Below are 18,012 nucleotides of genomic sequence, written 5' to 3'. Positions count from 1 at the left end.
GATTTCAGCACTAAGTACTGAGTTTGAAGGTGAAAGTGCTGGTATTTCATGTCTCTATAGAAAGCAAAGAAAGCTTCTCTCAGTGGCAGTGACACTACAGGGGTTTTTTGAATACAGCCAAGTGCAAAACACAGTGAAAAACAACACTTTATCATAAGGTAGTTACCAGAGTTTAAAATCTCCCATGAAATCATACTTCTCTGAACACAGAAATAACTATGACTTTTCAAGAAAAATGAAGGGGCTCCAAGAACTGTTGTTCAGGTCCATTCCTATGTCACACTCTTGACTACATATCCCTACCTTCCCTCCTGGCAAGGAATATTCCCCAGTCTGAATACCCTCAGTTATCTGAGCCAAAACCAGCAGCTTTCAAGCTAACTTTCAAAGCCAAAAAGGACAGACTATGATGCAGCTGATCTAACAGGACAAAAAGCTGACAGCCTCAGCCACAAAGAAAATCTAGTCAGAGCACCACTGCTGCAAAGGACATTGTCTTTCAGAAGCTCCTTACCCTGTTGTCATAGACCTTCTTGAGTGCTTCATAGCGGATGGACCCCTGGAAAATCACCCCTTGGAAGGTGTTGCTTTTATCACTGGCCACTAGCTCCACACAGACCATTTCTCCTTCTCCCACAGTCATGTCACTGAAAACCTGAAAAAAGATGCAAGATGAAACACTTTGTTCAAATCAAAATAACATTCAGATTCTCATGGCTGTCCTTATGCCCAAGGAAGTTTCAATATAAATTGAAAGGGAGCAGAATGTTCCACCCCAGCCTTTAAAAAAAACAGGCTCCAGGCAGTGCACACAGCAAATCACTTGTTGAGATGAGCAGCTCTCACATCAGCCTGTCATGCTTTAGCCCATCATCGACACTGATGCCAAAATCCAGCTTTAAGATCAGATTTCAAACATTAAAGAGGAAAGTTAAATAAAAATAAAATAAGATCTAGCAGAAAATAACCCTCAACTGGCCAAAAACATTTGATCAAAAGGTACAAGAAAACAGCTAATCAGGACATAAGACTAGAATAGGACAAAACTTTGCTGCTGCAACAAGGAACTCACCTCCTCAAAACTGTCAATCATGAAGAATATATTGGGGTAGCTGATCTTTGACTCCTCTCCTTTACTGTCCATCGGGTGTTTGCTTGGGGACGCAAACACTTGCTGAGAAAGATGCAGAAGAAGATGTCACTTCTCAGTTAAATGTGCTTGGGAACAGACACACCAAACACAAGGCAAGTAATTACAAAACACCTCAGGCTGGCACTGCTCACTTACACTAGAGACGCTGGACAACCTGCAAGCACAGCTGAGCTGGTTTCTGACTAAAGCCAGATTTGCAATAATGGCACTTGAGAAATCCTTTCACATACAAGTAATTAAAAACTCATTGCTTCACAGTAAATGTCCCTGTGTGTACCTGACCTCTCACCACATTATAGTAAACCACTGTACTTTTTCATCACCACTTTCAGGTGCCTTCAAGTTGCTGCAATGTGCTGTAAAGTAAAATGCCACAGTGCAAGAAAGTTACCATGAAGCAGCTGACACAACACCTTTACTCTAATTTTTTGTTGTTTACTTAGTACCACAGTAAGATCATTAAGGGTAGCTAGCGTGGCTGTCCTGGGGTGATTCATAATGTTGTTCTATTCCACATCTGTCTGCACCCCTAAACTGTTACTGTATCTTTCTGACCCCACAGCTGCAGACCTTGTGTGTGTGGGGCGCTATCACTGGCATTTCTGAAATTGGTGTGGAGGCAGGTCTGGGCTCTTGGCTGTGTAGCATTCACTTTGCAAGCTACTCAGTCTTTGTTCAGACAAAGACTTTCCTTCCTGTTTTTCATTCTGTCTTCATTTTGGTTTGTGTTTTTTTCCTTGTCTAGGGGAGACTGCAGTTAACAATACTGGGCTGTCTGGGGGCAAATTCCACAGGTGGGCACCTGGAGCAGCCCTCACTCCAGTCCCAGCCATGCCGGGAGAGCAGACTATGGGAACCTCTCTCTTTGTGGCAACTTTAGGTTTGCAACTGTAGCTACTTGTAAAAATTGCATTTTGTAACTAGAAACTATTCCAAGCGAACTTTGAGAACTCTCCCTGCAATGACAAAAAAGTGAGTGAGTTCAGGGGCCAGGCCATGCTGTGCCATGCCCACAGGCCGGCCCTTTCCCCACCCCAGCCGGCTGCAGAGCCCACGAGCAGCAGGAGGAAGCGGCTGGCAACTCTCCATCTGCCTCAAAAACTGCTCTGTGAGCTCCTGCTTTCCTGCTAGGGGTTGCCACTGTCAAAAATAGGTTAGAAACTCTAGTAAAATAGTTAATAATTGTTAAGCACGTGCCATACCTAAGTAAAGTGCACCACTCCCTCAAGCGAAAACGAGTCAGCCTGGACTCGTGAAGGGCCAATCAAGCGCTTTAACCTTCATGCAAATGCAAATCCCAACAGAAACCAATCCAAAGGAACAAATAACAGGATAAAAAGGGGGCATCTGAATCAGTGAGACTGTGCTGCTCCACCTGGAACATCTGGAATATCCCTGCTCAAGAAAGGAAGAAGATCCAGTGCCAGTGCTGCAGCATCCTCACTTGTCGGGAACACTCCTGCTCGACCCATGGGCCCTCCAAGATTTAGGCCTTATAGCAAAAGCTGAAATCACTTTCGTTCCAGAGTGCGTTCCCATCTATAATCCCACCATCTTGTCACTTTATTCCTGGGGACACACAGTCACCTGGGAGGCGCCATCTTAGAAGGGAACAGGGTGACGCCATCTTCCCTTTGTCCCTTGGCCTCCTGCACACCCCATTTTGGGAACAGGTGTTTCTGGCATTTTGGGTCTCTCTTTGCTCCCACGGGGTTTTGAGTTATAGCAGTTTGGTATCTAGTAGTTATTTACTTTTCCCCCCTGACTGTTGGTGTCTGTTTCATAATAAAATGTTATTTTTTCACTTAAATCTAATAGTATTTCATTCCTTATTGGGGGAAAGGAATTGGTTGGAACCAAGGGGGAGTTTACTCATTTCAGAGTGCCCACCTCTTTTTAGACTGTCTCACACTGTTGGAAATTATACCAAGTTTAATTTTTTTTATATAACTTTAGTCAGGGGTTTTGTTCACCTTTGCCCCAGGGTGGGTGGGGAGGGAATTTAATTCAGGGACTGTTTCATCATTTAAGGCCTGATGAGCTTAAGATCTCAACAGACTAGGAAGATACACAAAAGACAACAACCATCAACTCCAAACATCACCCCTGGCGGGAGACACCTGGTCTGGGAAAAGAGAGATAAGAGAATGAAGAATGAGAAACTAATTAACATCTAAGGGGAAGAGATTGATAACCAATAGGGAACCAGATACTAAGAACTGTGTAATGTGTGACCAATGAATATTGAACCAATTAATTTCTATGGGTTTTGACTGTATGTGAAAAATCTAGTAAAAATGATGTGTGATGGAATATTTTCTCTGCACAATCCAGGCAATGTGTGGGTGAAATTATTTTGTTTGCACATCCTGGCCAGGACAATATCCTGGCCAGAATAAAGTAATGCTTTGATTCTCTAACACTGAAAAGGTTTTTGAAGCATTTTTGCTTTTCCCGCAGTTTCGGTGACAAAATCAAGACAACGGCTCACAGGAGGACAAGCACTTGGTTTCTCATCGTCATCTTGTGCTTCTGCTTCTTTCCCTATCACTATGCTTCCTCTTGCACATTTCTCCCTCCCAATCAGGTCCTGAACTCCTTAAGTGACTTTGTTTGTTTAAACAGCTGAAGGCTTTAGATTTCATCATTCCAAAAAGATTAATGAGTAGGTAAGGAGGGAGAAGGAATTCATACCAAGTAGATTTTCTTCGCTTCCACATTTGTTTACAAACGAAACCTTGAATTAAAGAAACCTGTCAAATCTTAGCCCACTGTGAATATGCCAAAAGCTATGGATCTGACCAGACTGTCAAGCTCTGACATTCTTGCTACAAACCATTCAACACAAAACATAATTAAGGACAGGACATTAGATATTCACAAGAGGGTTGCTTTTCCTTATTTGTACTTATACAGCCTTTATGCACATTGAATAGAATTAAAAAGAAAGGTTTAAGACCAGAAACATAATTAGAAAGCAATTAGACTCCTAAAAAAGGCTACCTGCACCAATGCCTGAAACAAGGACCTTTTCCAGGCATCTTCACTCTCATACCAGCCAATGAACCAAAACACCCTCCCAAATTCATCTACAGTCAGGCACACCTGAGGAAAACAGTTTGTGGAGATCTTACTGTCAAGCCAGCAGTTTGCAAAATAAAGTCAGCCTTTTTCATACTGGCTTCATGCCACAGGCACTCACTTGTGCAAGCAGAGTAGATTTGCCATCGGTCTCAAGTAGGACAGCAAATCTTAAGCCATCAACATCTGGCTGCATATGGGCAGGAGAAGACACATTTTCTAAAGCAAGAGCCATCAGAGCAGAAATGCAGATCCAAACCAGCTGGATTTTCTTCATTCAAAACCAACAGCCTCAAGAGTGGATGTGACAATGGAATGCCCAACTGCAAACATGCTTTCACAGCATATGGAATTGCCTTTGTCTCTCTATAGATCAACACAATGATGCTGAAATGTTACTGGTATGTACCGGCAAGTTTATGTGGAAAAGGGAAGACAACAATTTGCAAGCAGTCCCACAGTAGGAGCTAGAAAGAAGGAACAAAAAACTTCCCCTTCATTCTAAATACTGCTCACATGCAGTAAGGCCATATCCCTCATCTTCTCCTTCCTAGTTTTCAAATCTGCAAATAATATTTACAGATTTTTCTCAAAGCCATTTGCAGAAGTTAACTTGTGGTGAAATTTGGACTAGCCAACAGAAAAAAAAGCAATGAGAAATAACAGGCTTAAATGAGCAGTGCAAAGTGGCATCTCAACAGCCCCTAAAGAAAAAATTATGCGTAATCAATGTAAATCTCAGAGACAATAATCAGCATTGCTAGTTCTGTTTGTAGGCAAAGCAAAATTCTTTTAAAGTGGTTAAACATAATCAAAAACTAAATAGCATTGGATTATTTAAGTAGAGCCATGCAAGCAGCTGCATGAACTAAGGAAATGGAAAGCCTGGGAGAAAAAGCCATTTAAATGCAACACAAGCCTTTTAAAAGAAGAATTTCTGCTAGCCAGCAGAAGTTGTTGCAAGGTCTACATTACAAATTGAAATAGAGTGGGGAAGCCTCAGGTTTCTTGTTCCTATTCCCTTTATACTTGTTATTCAGTCTCTTCCACTATGCTAAACTCTGGAATTACTGCACACAAAAGAAAAAAGCCTATGGAAGGATTGAGCAGTTTAAGAGACTAAAAATCTTGTAAAATAATAAAAAACAAAATTGGTAATCAGGTAATTGCCTGCCATTTAGCAGCTCTACATTAGAAATTTACACTCCTCAAATTCCAGATCTCATACAATTTCAGGTTTAGTCTCAGACTGGGGAACGGTTGGGCATCATATTCCTTCCTCCCCCTAGCACCTTCCCTCTCTCCCCTAAATCCAGCAGGTAAAGATATACACCCTGAAGCATGCAGGGGTCTTCACAATTGTTTGAGAGGGGCTATAAAGGACATTTAGATCTCAAATCTAGATAACTGGCAAGAAATATCACTAAGCAAAGACTTGAGATGCTTTAGGAGGATGAATCTGTCAGACCACAGCCTGAGAACCACTGCCCCAGTTCTGGAGCAGTTTTTAGGATTAGGTAATACTGGATACCAACCTCTGATCCAAAGCAATAAAAGGGGAAACTCACCTGAGATTTCTTTTTGTGAATATGAATATCTCCTCCATCGGAGCGTGTGCACACAGCACAGGTCACCACATAATCCAGCTGGAACAGGGCACCAGAATGAGAAATTAACATTTAGAGTCATTTGGGAAAACAAAACATTCATGTGCATGAAGCAGAACACATTCTCTTTCATTTTTTAGCTGTCTGTCTAAAAAGTAAGCTATTTTGGTGTTGCCATTTTCTTTACTCTTTTTACTATATGGACCACCAACAATTTATTTATTATTTTCACAGTAACATGTTATTTTTTTCATTTAAACCTATTTAATTCCTTATTGGGGGAAAGGAACTGGTTGGAACCAAGGGGTTTGGAACCAATTGATTGGAACCTGTGTTTGTTCATTAACTCAGTGGCACTGAAATCTCTTGTACAGCTGCTTGTTGAAATGCTCAACCGATGGGTAAGGAAAGTCCTGCCAATATTGTTTAACACAAGCTTAATTTCAGCTGGGGGAATAAGCAGCACACACACAAACTCCTAAGCACGTTTCAGGATAGAAATGGAAAAGATTTCCTGCCTTTGAACAGGAAAAAGAGACACTAAGGAGCACCAGTGACATGTTACAGAGGTCGGAAAACACTAGCACAGCCTTCCAAACAACCTGAAAAAGCTTGTAAGGAGCAAGTGCAATAGCTCTGGAGAGCAGTACCCAGCTGTAGTAACATCTATGAATTCTGACTGTGGTAAATGTATCCTGGTTTTATTGAGCATCAAATAAAGGCAAAAACTGCTCTCTGCAGAGAAGTTCTGCAAAGAGACTTCTGGGAGGAAGGAGAAAGAATGAAAACAATTTGTTTTCAAGGATGTGTGCCTAAGCCAATAATTTCCCATTCTGAGACCATAATGAGCAAAACCTTTAAGGGATCTCAAATGATTACAGCAATATTCAGCTTTCCTAAGTCATAATGTAACACACACAATAACCTCTTAGCCAGTTAAATATAATAATTAGTTCTAGCTTCATGTTCCTACCCCTAAATATTTTATCAAAATTCTGTTGTGAAGAGCAGTAACCCCTCAGCATAATTTATGACACTGCATTTACACTCTTCTCTATTAGCTGCACCAGTGAACTCTAATGGAAATGCTGCTTATCTAAGTCTCATTCATTCTCAAAAAACATTAAACTGGATGAAGCTTTCCTTTTGCAAAACTTTGTTACACAGCATAAAACTCAGCCTAGCTTTACTGCATACAGTTAAAGTTTTTTGTAGAAATCTATTAGGACTCTTGAAAAATAATAAACATCTCAGTTTAGGTTCATTTATATTCTGAAAGACTAAACTGCATAAATAGTGAAAATTAGATAAGCATCACTGTTACCTTCTGCAGGATGAGGTTCAAGTAGACACTCTCTTCCCAGTCAATGTCAGGGTCTCCCAGGCCAGGAAGCTTCTTAGAATCTCTCCGGTAAACTTCAACTTCAACCTGCTAATAAAACACCACATCTCTTTGAAAATTATTACTTAGAGGTACCTATTTCCAAACATCAAACTGGAATCAGAAGCTGTACATCACGTAGCTTTCCAGTTTTCTGTCAGGATCAGATTTTGCTGATGATGCAAGGCTTTGTGTGGAAATGTACTGGGGAAACATGGCATGTGTGGCAAACAGGGAAGAAAGGCAAGAGAAACTCTGTGCAGAAGAATCTCAGTTTTGGACAGAAGCTTAATTGATTTCTTGTAACAGGTATGTGTCACAGTCATATGTTCTGGAAAAATCCCTTCGCCCAGGATTTTCTCCTGGGAAGCTGAGAAGCCTCAGAGGAAAGGTAAACTAATTCTTATCTCATTTGCTTCTCCTGTGTTGTGCTCACATGTGGAATGTGTTTGGAGATTGTTTATCCAACAGGTGGTTGTTTCATTGGTTTCATGTGAATTGTTTTGACTTATTGGCCAATCAGGGCCAAGCTGTGTCAGATGCTGGAGAGAGAGTCATGAGTTTCATTATTACCTTTTTAGCCTTCTCTAAGTATCCTTTCTGTATTCTTTAGTATAGTTTAGTTTAGTATTCTTTAATATAATATCTTAAAATAGTAAATTAGCCTTCTAAAAACATAAAGTCAAATTCATCATTCCTTCCTTCCTCTGGACACCTCACAAATACAATAGGTATGTTTCAGCAAAAATGAAATTAATAAAATCAGGGATGCACGCACATCCATATTTCTCTTAACAAAATCCCTCAGAATCAAGCATGTCACTACACTAATGCTCAACGCAGTCCAGACCACAGCTATTGCTTATTTTCCATTGGCATGGGAGTCTCTGGGAAGACAAAATCCAATAATTCAATCACAGAATAAACCAGCTTAGGAAAGACCCACAAAGATCATCCAGTCCAACTCTTGGCCCTGTACAGGACCACACCCAACAGTCACATCATGCATCCCTTGGGGATGGTCCTGTGCACTCCACAGAGGATATTTTGGAAACCTCTTTGTACTGGGCTTGTGTGGCCAGGTTTTGGTAGAAGGGAGCTACAGAGGCAGCTCTTGTGAGCAGCTGCCAGAAATTTCCCTTAGTGCAGCAGAGCCAACGCCAGGCAGCTCCAGGATGGATGTGCTTCTGACCAAGGCTGAGCCTGTTCATGGGAGTGGCAGCACCTCAGGAATAACAGGTTTAAGAAGGGGCAGGTAGATGCCTGAGAGAGGCTGTGACCCTGTGGAGAATCCACAATGGCAGTATCTGAGAGAGAAGAGCCCAGGCTGGAGCAGGTGTGCTGACAGGACTTGTGACCCTGTGGGGGACCCACACCAGAACAGCCTGTGTCTGAAGGACTGACCCTGTGGAAGGGATCCACACTGGAGCAGTTCCTGAAGGACTCTTCCCTGGAAGGGACCCCACTCTAGATCAGGGAAAGAGTGTGATGAGCCCTCATGCTAAGGACAAAAAGTGGAGGCAATGTGAGAGGAGCTTACCATAACCTCCTCTCCCCATGACCCTGTGCTGCCGGAGGGGTGAAGAGGTAGAGAAAACCAGGAGAGAAGGCCAGGAAGAAGGGAGGGGTGGGGAGAAGGTGTTTTTGAAGATTTGGTTTTATTTTTAATTGGTAATAAATTGCTCTAAATTTCCTAAGTTAAGTCAGTTTTGCCTGTGACAGTAACTGGTGAGGAATCTCTCCCTGCCCTTATCGTGACCCACGAGCCTTTTGTTGCATTTTCTCTGCCCTGCCCAGTGATGGAGCAGTGTCAGTGGGCACCAACATCAACATCCTGCAACTTCTTCTAAAGGTTTCACACTGGAACTGCTGATTGGACACAACTATGTGCAAGATTTTCAGCTGCACTAAAAAACAAGCAAATGAAAAATCACAAATAATCTCAGAACATAGAAACAACTCTGCCTATCCTAACAAACTGAAGCAGCTGAGACAAATATAAAACGATAAGGTAGTACACTGAGGTGAATGTAGTTTGACACTTCTAATACAAACTAGAATAAAAATAAATAAAGCTGGAATTCCAAAATATAGTGAAGAACAGGGAAACAGTAAAACTTCAGGACTGGCACTGTCATCAGATACCATGAAAGCTGAACATGCTGTTCTTAGCCATTAATTTTTAAACTTAGACATATTTTTTTAAAAGGTTTGTAGACATAATTTTTCTTTTGTTTTGTTTTTATTTCTTCCAAGGTTCCCATCAATGATTTTTTATTAGCAATATAATTACACAAATTAATGACAGTTACTGCAAAAAACTAAAGATATGAGCAGATGAGGGAAATAATCTAATTTAGATTAATCTCCAAACAAAGGTAATATTTGCACTTCTGTGCCTAAAAGCACAGAAGCATGACAAGAACAAATTCCAGAAATATCCTGTGAAACAACAGCCATCCTGTCTCTGAAGGAAAGAAGTGGTGAGAAAACAGGGTGAAGGCAGGACTGAGCAATGGCAGGGTAAAACCCCAGCTCTAAATAACACCAGGGAAAGCAGAACCAAGTGCACAGCAGACACCTTTTCAGTCTCTCCTGCCTCTGTATCCATGGAGCCTTTATTTTAAGCCAAGAAGCAGTTAATCACCTCGTAACACTGAAGTCTAAACCTCCCTCTGCAGAAGTCAGCCACTAATTCTTTCTGCTGGTGAAATTCACTCACACATGAACAACTTCTCCCCCGCAATTACCATGCCAGTGCTCAACAATGCTTTCATGGAATGCCTCCCAAGTCTGTCACAGATATTGACAGGAAAAAGGCTTTCTTTAACCATTTTTTCCCTGTGCACTAATTCAGGGTAGGATTCCTTGGTGTTCAGCCTGTGGATCAGGGCAGAGTGGATCTCCATGAATCACAGCTCTGCATGGACTGGAGAACATGCTGGATTTCAGACAGCTGAGTCCTCAAAACTGCCCCAAAATCAAAACTGCCCCAAGCCAGGCATCCAGGAGTCACTGGGCCTTTTCCAGGTCTGCGGCTGACTCACCTGGCCATGCCTTATCTTTGTGCTTGTTTACCTGGCTCTAGATCAGATGTGCACTCCTGCAAGCATAAAAATACAAACAACTATGTAAATACTAATTATTTATTCCCAGTAAAATCCAAAATCCAAGCTATATATTTGCTAATTCAAATCAGTGACCCTTCTGGAGCTGAAATCCATGATGCCACCTTTGTATCAAGTTTTCACAGGGTTCCTGAGCTACAGCATGACCTCCCACATGCCACGGATATTTCACCATGTCACTTCCTCAAAAACCCCATTAAACAACCTTTAGCTGGACAGTACCTGGGAAAATACCTTGCTTTGAGAACTCACTCCAATGATTAATCATCCTCTTGACTCCAAGTGTGCAACTTCATTTAATTCAGCAGCTTTCCTTTTGCTAGCCTCTGGATCTTGTCATACCAATTTATGTATTTATATATATATATGAAGAAGATCTTGAATACTCAGTTTTGGGTTTTTTCATTTCATGCTTGGGCTTTTGGGGTTTTTTTTTCTGTCATGTGTTAATCTTTGCTAATCTTTTAAATAAAGCAGACAAAATACTTTTAGGACACTTCTGAGCCTCTCAGAACTTGTGCTCCTTTGCTCCCCACTTCCAGGTATGGAGACACTGGTCACTCCTGGCTTCCCCCTCTCTACACATCAACAGCATGATGCAGTTAGGAAAAAAAAGACGATCTCAGGAGCTGCCTGCACCTTTTGGCACAGGAAAAAGGCATTTTCTCACACTGAGAAACCCCAACAAACAGCATGTCTAATATGTCAGGACTTGTGCTTCCTGTGGGAAGGTTTTAACAAGCTGGGAAGCCCCAGACATTCGGTACCCAGCAGTGCTGCAGGACAGATACTCACCAGGACACAGGCTGGGCTGGCCAGTTGGCCATCAAAATCCATCTGCTCATGCATCTGTTAGCCAGTGACATCCCTAAATGCTAAATGGGAAGGAAATCAAAGGAGCCTGCTATTTTCTGGAGCATGCAGAGAAGCCCTGTGGGAAGGGTGCACTCCCAGTCCTGTCACACAGGGAAGCTGATGTTACTAGCCTCCACTGGAATATTTATATCCAAGATAATATTTCAAAGGGGACAACTGTATTCAACAATGCAACAATGTTCTAAAATGAAAAAGAAAGATTCTTTCAGATGTTATATGGAGAAGCTTTCTTAGGATTAAGGCTACTGAAATTTTCACTGGTGGTAACAGCAGAGCACAGTGTAAAGAATAGTCTCCAAGACAAAATTCATATTCCCTTTTTCTGGATATTATCAATTATTCAGAAGTTGCACCTGATTCTCCTGGAACACACTCTGGAGCCCACATAAAGGCAGCATAATGCCCAGTAGCTATGGCAACTCGACACCCACCATAGCTATAAAGCTGAAACAAAGCCCACTGCAATAAAGCAACTGCAAACTGTGCAAGAAACAAAGTTCAGCTGCAGAAAAACTGCCCATTTTGAAAAATTTGCTTCTGTGTCAATTGCTTGAATTCTGTGCCCACAACCAATTCTGTGCTGTAAAACCAAATGATCACAATCTTTGGGAACTCTTCCTTGTGCTAGTGTCTTGGTTTAGAGAAAAGTTTAGAAGAAGAACACTCTGGAATGAGTATTTCTGCCAAAAAAAAAAAAAAGGATTCCAACAATCCCTTTCTGCCAATGAGAGATTAACACTAGTGGATGAAAATGAAAAAAACCAACTGTTTATTGACAAACAGAGTGCCAATGTAGGGTGGTAAAAATGGTGAATAAATGCTAGATCCTGAACTGTCAGACCTTGCCCTGCCCCACCAGAACAAAAAAACACCAAAATGCCAGGGACAGAGGAAAAAAAAACCCACAACAGCCACAACATGGTGGGGAGGAGGAAAAAAAATGGTGTTGTCTTTTGTCTCAGAGAAGGGAAAAAAAAAGGGTTCTCACAGCAGCTGAGGCAAAAACAAATCAGAACCTGGTGAGTCTCTGATGTTGGTCTCCTCTTCACAGCAGATGAAGCTGGTGGATTTAGGGTCCTTTTGATAGGGAAGATGTCTTTACAAACAATGCAGTGGGTGAAGGTATGGATATTACTGTCTTTGAAATGGGTCTCAATGTGTCTACTAACTTCAAGCAGAAGGTTTGTTGCAGACAATCTGACTCCTGAAACAGACATGAGGTTCGGGAAGGCTGCACTGTCACATTCACATTCTCTGAAAAATCCCTTTGCCCAGGATTTTTCTCCTGGGAAGCTGAGAAGCCTCAGAGAAAAAGGAAAACAATAATTATCTCATTTGCTTCTCCTCTGTTTTGCTCCTTTGAGACTGCTTACCCACAGGTGATTGTTTCATTGGATTCTGGTGTGAGTTGTTTTGACTCAATGGCCAACCAGTGCCAAGCTGTGTCAGGACTCTGGAAAGAGTCACAGGTTTTCATTATTATCTTTTTTAGCATTGTGTAAGTATCCTTTCTGTATTCTTTAGTATAGTATAGTTTAGTATTCTTTAATATAATATAGTATCATAAAATAATAAATTAGCCTTCTGAGAACATGGAGTCAGATTCACCATTCCTTCCTGCCACAAAGGTCCCCACAAATACAACACTTCACCTTCAGAGTACCTCAGCCAGTGGGGAAAGGAAGAGGACAAGGTGCAGCCAGGAGTTTAGGATAAAAGGAGGCTCCAAAACCTCCAGAGGGGAAAACCCCACAGGTGTGCCCCAGTGGACACTCTCTCCCTTTATTTGAGGAGACTCTTCTGTCTCCTTTATGGCTTTTCATAGTGTGATTTTCTGTACACTTTCTTTCACTGGGTCGGCTGTTCTGAGATCAGGGGGTGAGGTGGAGCAGCCCCTCGGCTTCCTGCCCATCCCTGTCACTTCTCCCGTCTCTGACCAAAACCAAACTGAGCAGCTCAGGAAAAAACGCTCCATGGATCTGCTAAATCAGCTTTCCAAAATGAAACTAAGAGATAAATGTGTGACCATTTGAGCATTATCAAACGTGGTCCCAGACCATAGAGTAACCTGCATTTTCAGGTGCTGAAACAAGTTGTTCACTGTTACCTTATTCTTGTATTGTTATTTTCCAGCCTTTCTGAAGCTTCTAGAGAAGCACAAGTACCTGAAGCAACACACAGTGTGCCTTCTGCAGTATCCAGTCAGCAGGCTTCAGGAGGATACGTTACATCCACAGGCAGCAGACACAGTCATGGGAGAAAGAACATTACAGAATGGTAATAAATCAATGTGTCTCAAACCATCTCCACTGAATACAGAAATGCATAAACTGGATTAGTGACTGGAAGACAGGGTGGGCGAAAACCCTGGTGCAGACATCAAATAATTTAAGTTCTCATTGCCAGTGTTACTGCAAACTCGATGATGATATTCCAGAGCTCCAATTCAATTGCATATTAATTTCAACACTGAACCCAGACCTTCACATACCTCTAATAAGCAAGTTGACCAGCCTGTAACTCACAGATCAAATCCATTAAGTGCTCTGATGAACCAGTGGCTTCATGAAGCTTTTGGGGAGCTCCAAGCAGATGCTTTCAGCTTTTCCAGGATGCAAACCTAGCCTAGCAGTACCCTTCTGTCCCTCTAATCCCCAGTGACTCAGACAGATATGATGCATTTCTGATACTGAATTATTCAGCACAATTCATCAGATAGGAAAAGTGGGTCTGGGCTTCTTCCCTTCCCAGTAAAGTTGCTCTCTGTAGAAGAGAACAGAGCATCTTCTTGGCTGCCACGTTTCAGTGCCATTCATATTAAAATCACATCTGATTCTGGCTTTCTTGTCACCCTATTTGACTGCTTAAGAAGAGTTCTTCAGACTGGAAGCAATATAAAGCAATTCATTAAAAATGCCCCTGCAGCCCACACCCCTTCCTGAGTCTGGAATTTTGTGACTGCGATACTGTGAAAGTATTTCAGCTGTACACTTGCTCACACATTTAGACAATCTAAGTAGCACAAGAAAACACAGGCATTTCTGGCAAGGGGAACTGCAAAAGAAAGGTCATTATACTGAAAAATCAGAGGTCTTTACTCTGAAAAATCAGAGTATCAATCTGATAACGCCAGGGTTCCTTTTTCATGTTTCAAAATGAAAGCATTGTGTGGATGTTGAGCTCTGCCGGAGCCAGTGCTCCTGCTCACTGCAGCACCTTTGCAAGTTCAGCACAATGAAGAGCTGAGGCACAACAGCTGATTCTGTATCAGCCTGGATGTATTGGAATAATTGTTTCCTCATACTACCCATGAACAAGGAGAAAATCTATTCAGCAAAAAAGATTCAATTTTTGACCGTTTGTTTTCTCTTCAGCGCTTGGGTGGTGGCATGGGACTGCCATGAAGCATGGTATAGAGCTCTTTTGGAGACATCCTGTTTGCTCTCAGTGCTGAAAAAAACCTTAACACTAGAACAGAGCCAGCAATGAAAGATTCTTAAAACTTGCATTTTTATTAGATGCTGAGTTCAGGTTGTTGAATCTTCCAGGCAGCCAGACAGTGACTTGCAGATTCAGTCAGGAAAATCCTGTGATTTTCTGTGCAAGTCATGTGCCTGAAGTAATTTAGGTTTGGAAACTGACTGGTCACACCACAAGCAGCATTTGTTGAGTCACAGGTCCAGATGCACATAACATGTAAACCATGGCTCTGTTCATTTCTGTCTCTGAAGCTGTGGTCTCAACATCAATAGCTTAAGCTTTTCGGAGACTTAACAGGCCTAATGACTATCCTGTGCATTTGGCAGCAACTCTACTCCTCCACATTCATAGGATGCTGAAGAAAATAGGAACTAGTCCAATATCCGGGCAAACTCAGAACACATGCCCAGAGTATCTTACATTTATCTTTTTTATTGCTTTGCCCTATAGATATGGCACCTTTTATTCACCTTTTCAAGGCACAATGAAAGGCAGAATACAACTTGTTGGTCTATCACTGAAGTTTTATCTTTCTTTCCCAGCTGTGTAACACTGTATCCTTGCATCTTTTGGATTCCCAGAAGAAAGTAAAGCTGCTCTCTACAGAAAGATCAGAGATATTCAATCTTGACCTAACTGCATTTTAAAATCATAATCCTAAGTCCAACCACGTTAACCTTTCAAACCTGCAATGTCCAAGACCCTTTGGAAGTGAGGATCAAGGCTTACATTTTCCAGTAGGTCACATCAGCTGGCATGAGAGGCAGCAGCAAAGCTGTTTTTGAGTCTTGACTTAATAAAGAGTGACAAGTCAAAGGGATTCCACTTTACAAAACCCTGCTAAATTCCTTAACCTTGCAAAAAGCTACACGACACAGTGCCTTGGTCTGCAAAGAACCTGACACAAGACACCAAGAGAAGATGTATCTTCAAAACTTGGCAAGAAAAACTGCAAGAGTGTTACTGTGACATGCCAAGGAAAGACAGAATTAAATGTACTTCTCTGGGATCCAAGAGTCTGTGTAGTGGATATAGCCCAGAAATCAATATGGCAGTTCTGCCCTGGCATTCACATATTAGGAACTTAATTGCTGTTTCACCCATCTATGCTCAGTTTAGAAATTGGTGGGAAGGAAAAGAGAAGCAAATGGAAAGTCACTTAGACCAGGCAGAGTGCAAAGCAAATAATTTAAAAGGCCTTTTAAAATAAAATTTATGACGGTAGAGAAGTTTACCATCCAGCACCTACTGGACATACCAAATGGTAAAATTTATTACTTCAAGCTGTCGTGACTCATCCAAAGCCCTTCTCATTCAGTCTTAAAACTGAGCAGAAAGTCTAATCTTGATCCTATCAGGTTTTTTCTGCTTATCCTCTGTTACACTTCAATTTAAAATCAAATGTTATTGCCAACACTCTTCCAGCTCCAGTAAGCACAGAAAAAAACCCAAACCCACAAGCAGGAGCTACTTTTAATCAGACAGTTCAGGCACCAAAGCCTGGGAACCACTGGATTCATTGACATTTGTTTCCCACTGACACATACCATCACACCAGGGCATGGAAATGACACAAACACCACCACTGTCAGCACTCAAACAGCATCTCCCCACTCAACCCCTTTTGTTGTTATCAGTGTGATGACTGCTATGCTCAAAGCTGCACAGATCTTATTTTCATGAACATAAACTAATGTTCTGAGCTGACATGGCATTGAGTCACCTCTGCCAGCATTCTCCAGCCAAAACCTGCAGCAGCCAGCTAAGCACAGAGCACATACGTAGTAGAGTTTGCGGAAGAACTGCAATGAACTTGCTTCACTGTACATCCAGACTACAGTCACCCTCAATGTGGTCCATGAAGGAATCATCACCAGACCATTTGACTCAGCTTGGCATAAAGAAAAAGCCAACAGCATAGCTCCAGTTCTAGTCCTAAATGTCCCCAAACAACTCTGAACTCTCCCCTTCATTTGCCTTTTCAGTCTACCCCTGGAAACCTAAATGAGAGCACAGCTTGGGGGGTGGCAGGGAGGCTTGCACTTCTATCCAGCTCCTACAGATACCAGTCTCCATCTCCCTCCCCTTTAACAGTATCACTTTGGCATTTTGGCATTATTTTCCAAGGAAGAATATCCAAAACTACAAAGTAAATTAAAAACCCATGCAGTCATAATTTGATGTGTAGGAGTAGTTGTTTGGTATCTCACTGCACTGGGCAGGCTCAAAAATCAGATAAAAGAGGAGTTGAAACTACAAAGCAGTCAAGTGAAATCTAACAGGAGGACAGCTGAACAAGTACCAATGAATAACCAACTATGAAGTTTCACAAAGCAATTGAAGTACTTCAAAGTCACAGGAAAGGTTCAATTCTCAGAAGCCATGCAAAATACAGCCAGCCACAAGAGAGTTACAAATGCTGTGTGTGCTAAAAAGGCCCACTCCCCATCCCAGCTGTTACCATACACGATTCACTAACACTGATTTTGTGGTAATCACCACTTATGCAACCTCCTCACAAATAAAAATTATTTATGGTGCTTTTAAAAAGCCTAAATAATGCTCTAAGAGCAAATACAAGGGTTTATTTCACTGTCACCTATCCACAAGAGCTTCAGGCACTTAAAGCTAATGAATCAGTTAAACAGATTTATTTGTGAATGAATTTAAGCAACTAGGCTGCCTCTGAGATTCACTTTCCTTGTTGAGAAGGACAAGAGGTTAAACAACCCATGCTTTTACCAGGCTGAATAAAGCCATAATATCATTTGATGTGAAACAGGGATGCTTTTATAGTCACTGAAACAACAATCAGGATGGAAGTTTCCCCCACAAGTAAAGCTCCAAATACACTAGCTGAACACTAAACCACCTATCTGATAGAGAAAGAACCATATTTTTCCATCTTCTCCTCAGTGGTTGTCATGGTGGAAGTTGGAGGGCCAGGGAGAAGAGAGAAGATAAGCCTGTCCATTTTCTGTATCTTTGTCAAAAGTGTGGGAAAACCTGGAATCTTTTTCTCAAGGGACCTGACAGCTGTGGCTCTTTATACCGCTCCATATGAACCCAGAGAACTCTTGTCTAGCTGGTTACAAACACTTTCACAGACACCATTCACAAACACCTGTGATTCAACAACAGTGTCAATTATTTACATATGTCAGGAAACCAATCCCTGGTTTTTTCTCTTCCATTTATCTTCCTATAGCCACCAACCTTAATTTCCAATAAAACCATTCTACCTCTTCTTCTGTTTCCCCCACCTAAGATGAAAACTGCCATGGAATGCTAAGAAGTTTCTCAGAT

At 41.7% G+C, this 18,012-nt stretch overlaps 1 protein-coding gene across 2 annotated transcripts in view; it reads right to left on the bottom strand.

Annotated features, from left to right (window-relative positions):
- KIAA0930 (KIAA0930 ortholog) overlaps window positions 1-18,012 on the bottom strand; it is a 58,126-nt gene that overhangs the window by 13,709 nt on the left and 26,405 nt on the right. Inside the window, exons 3-6 of one of the 2 annotated variants that reach the window (XM_041485975.1) lie at window positions 7,166-7,273; window positions 5,803-5,880; window positions 1,073-1,174; window positions 515-655 (exon numbers count right to left, since the gene is read on the bottom strand). In XM_041485975.1, coding sequence (XP_041341909.1) covers window positions 515-655; window positions 1,073-1,174; window positions 5,803-5,880; window positions 7,166-7,273 — 429 coding nt within the window. The remainder of the gene's footprint in view (window positions 1-514; window positions 656-1,072; window positions 1,175-5,802; window positions 5,881-7,165; window positions 7,274-18,012) is intronic. The other variant, XM_041485976.1, reaches the window with a different exon arrangement.

This window comes from Pyrgilauda ruficollis, unplaced genomic scaffold (assembly GCF_017590135.1).
Source record: "Pyrgilauda ruficollis isolate IOZ18807 unplaced genomic scaffold, ASM1759013v1 scaffold73, whole genome shotgun sequence".
In the NCBI taxonomy this organism is placed as follows: domain Eukaryota; kingdom Metazoa; phylum Chordata; class Aves; order Passeriformes; family Passeridae; genus Pyrgilauda; species Pyrgilauda ruficollis.
The sequence above is the reverse complement of the archived record's forward strand: the minus strand, read 5'-3'. Positions and strand labels throughout refer to the sequence as shown.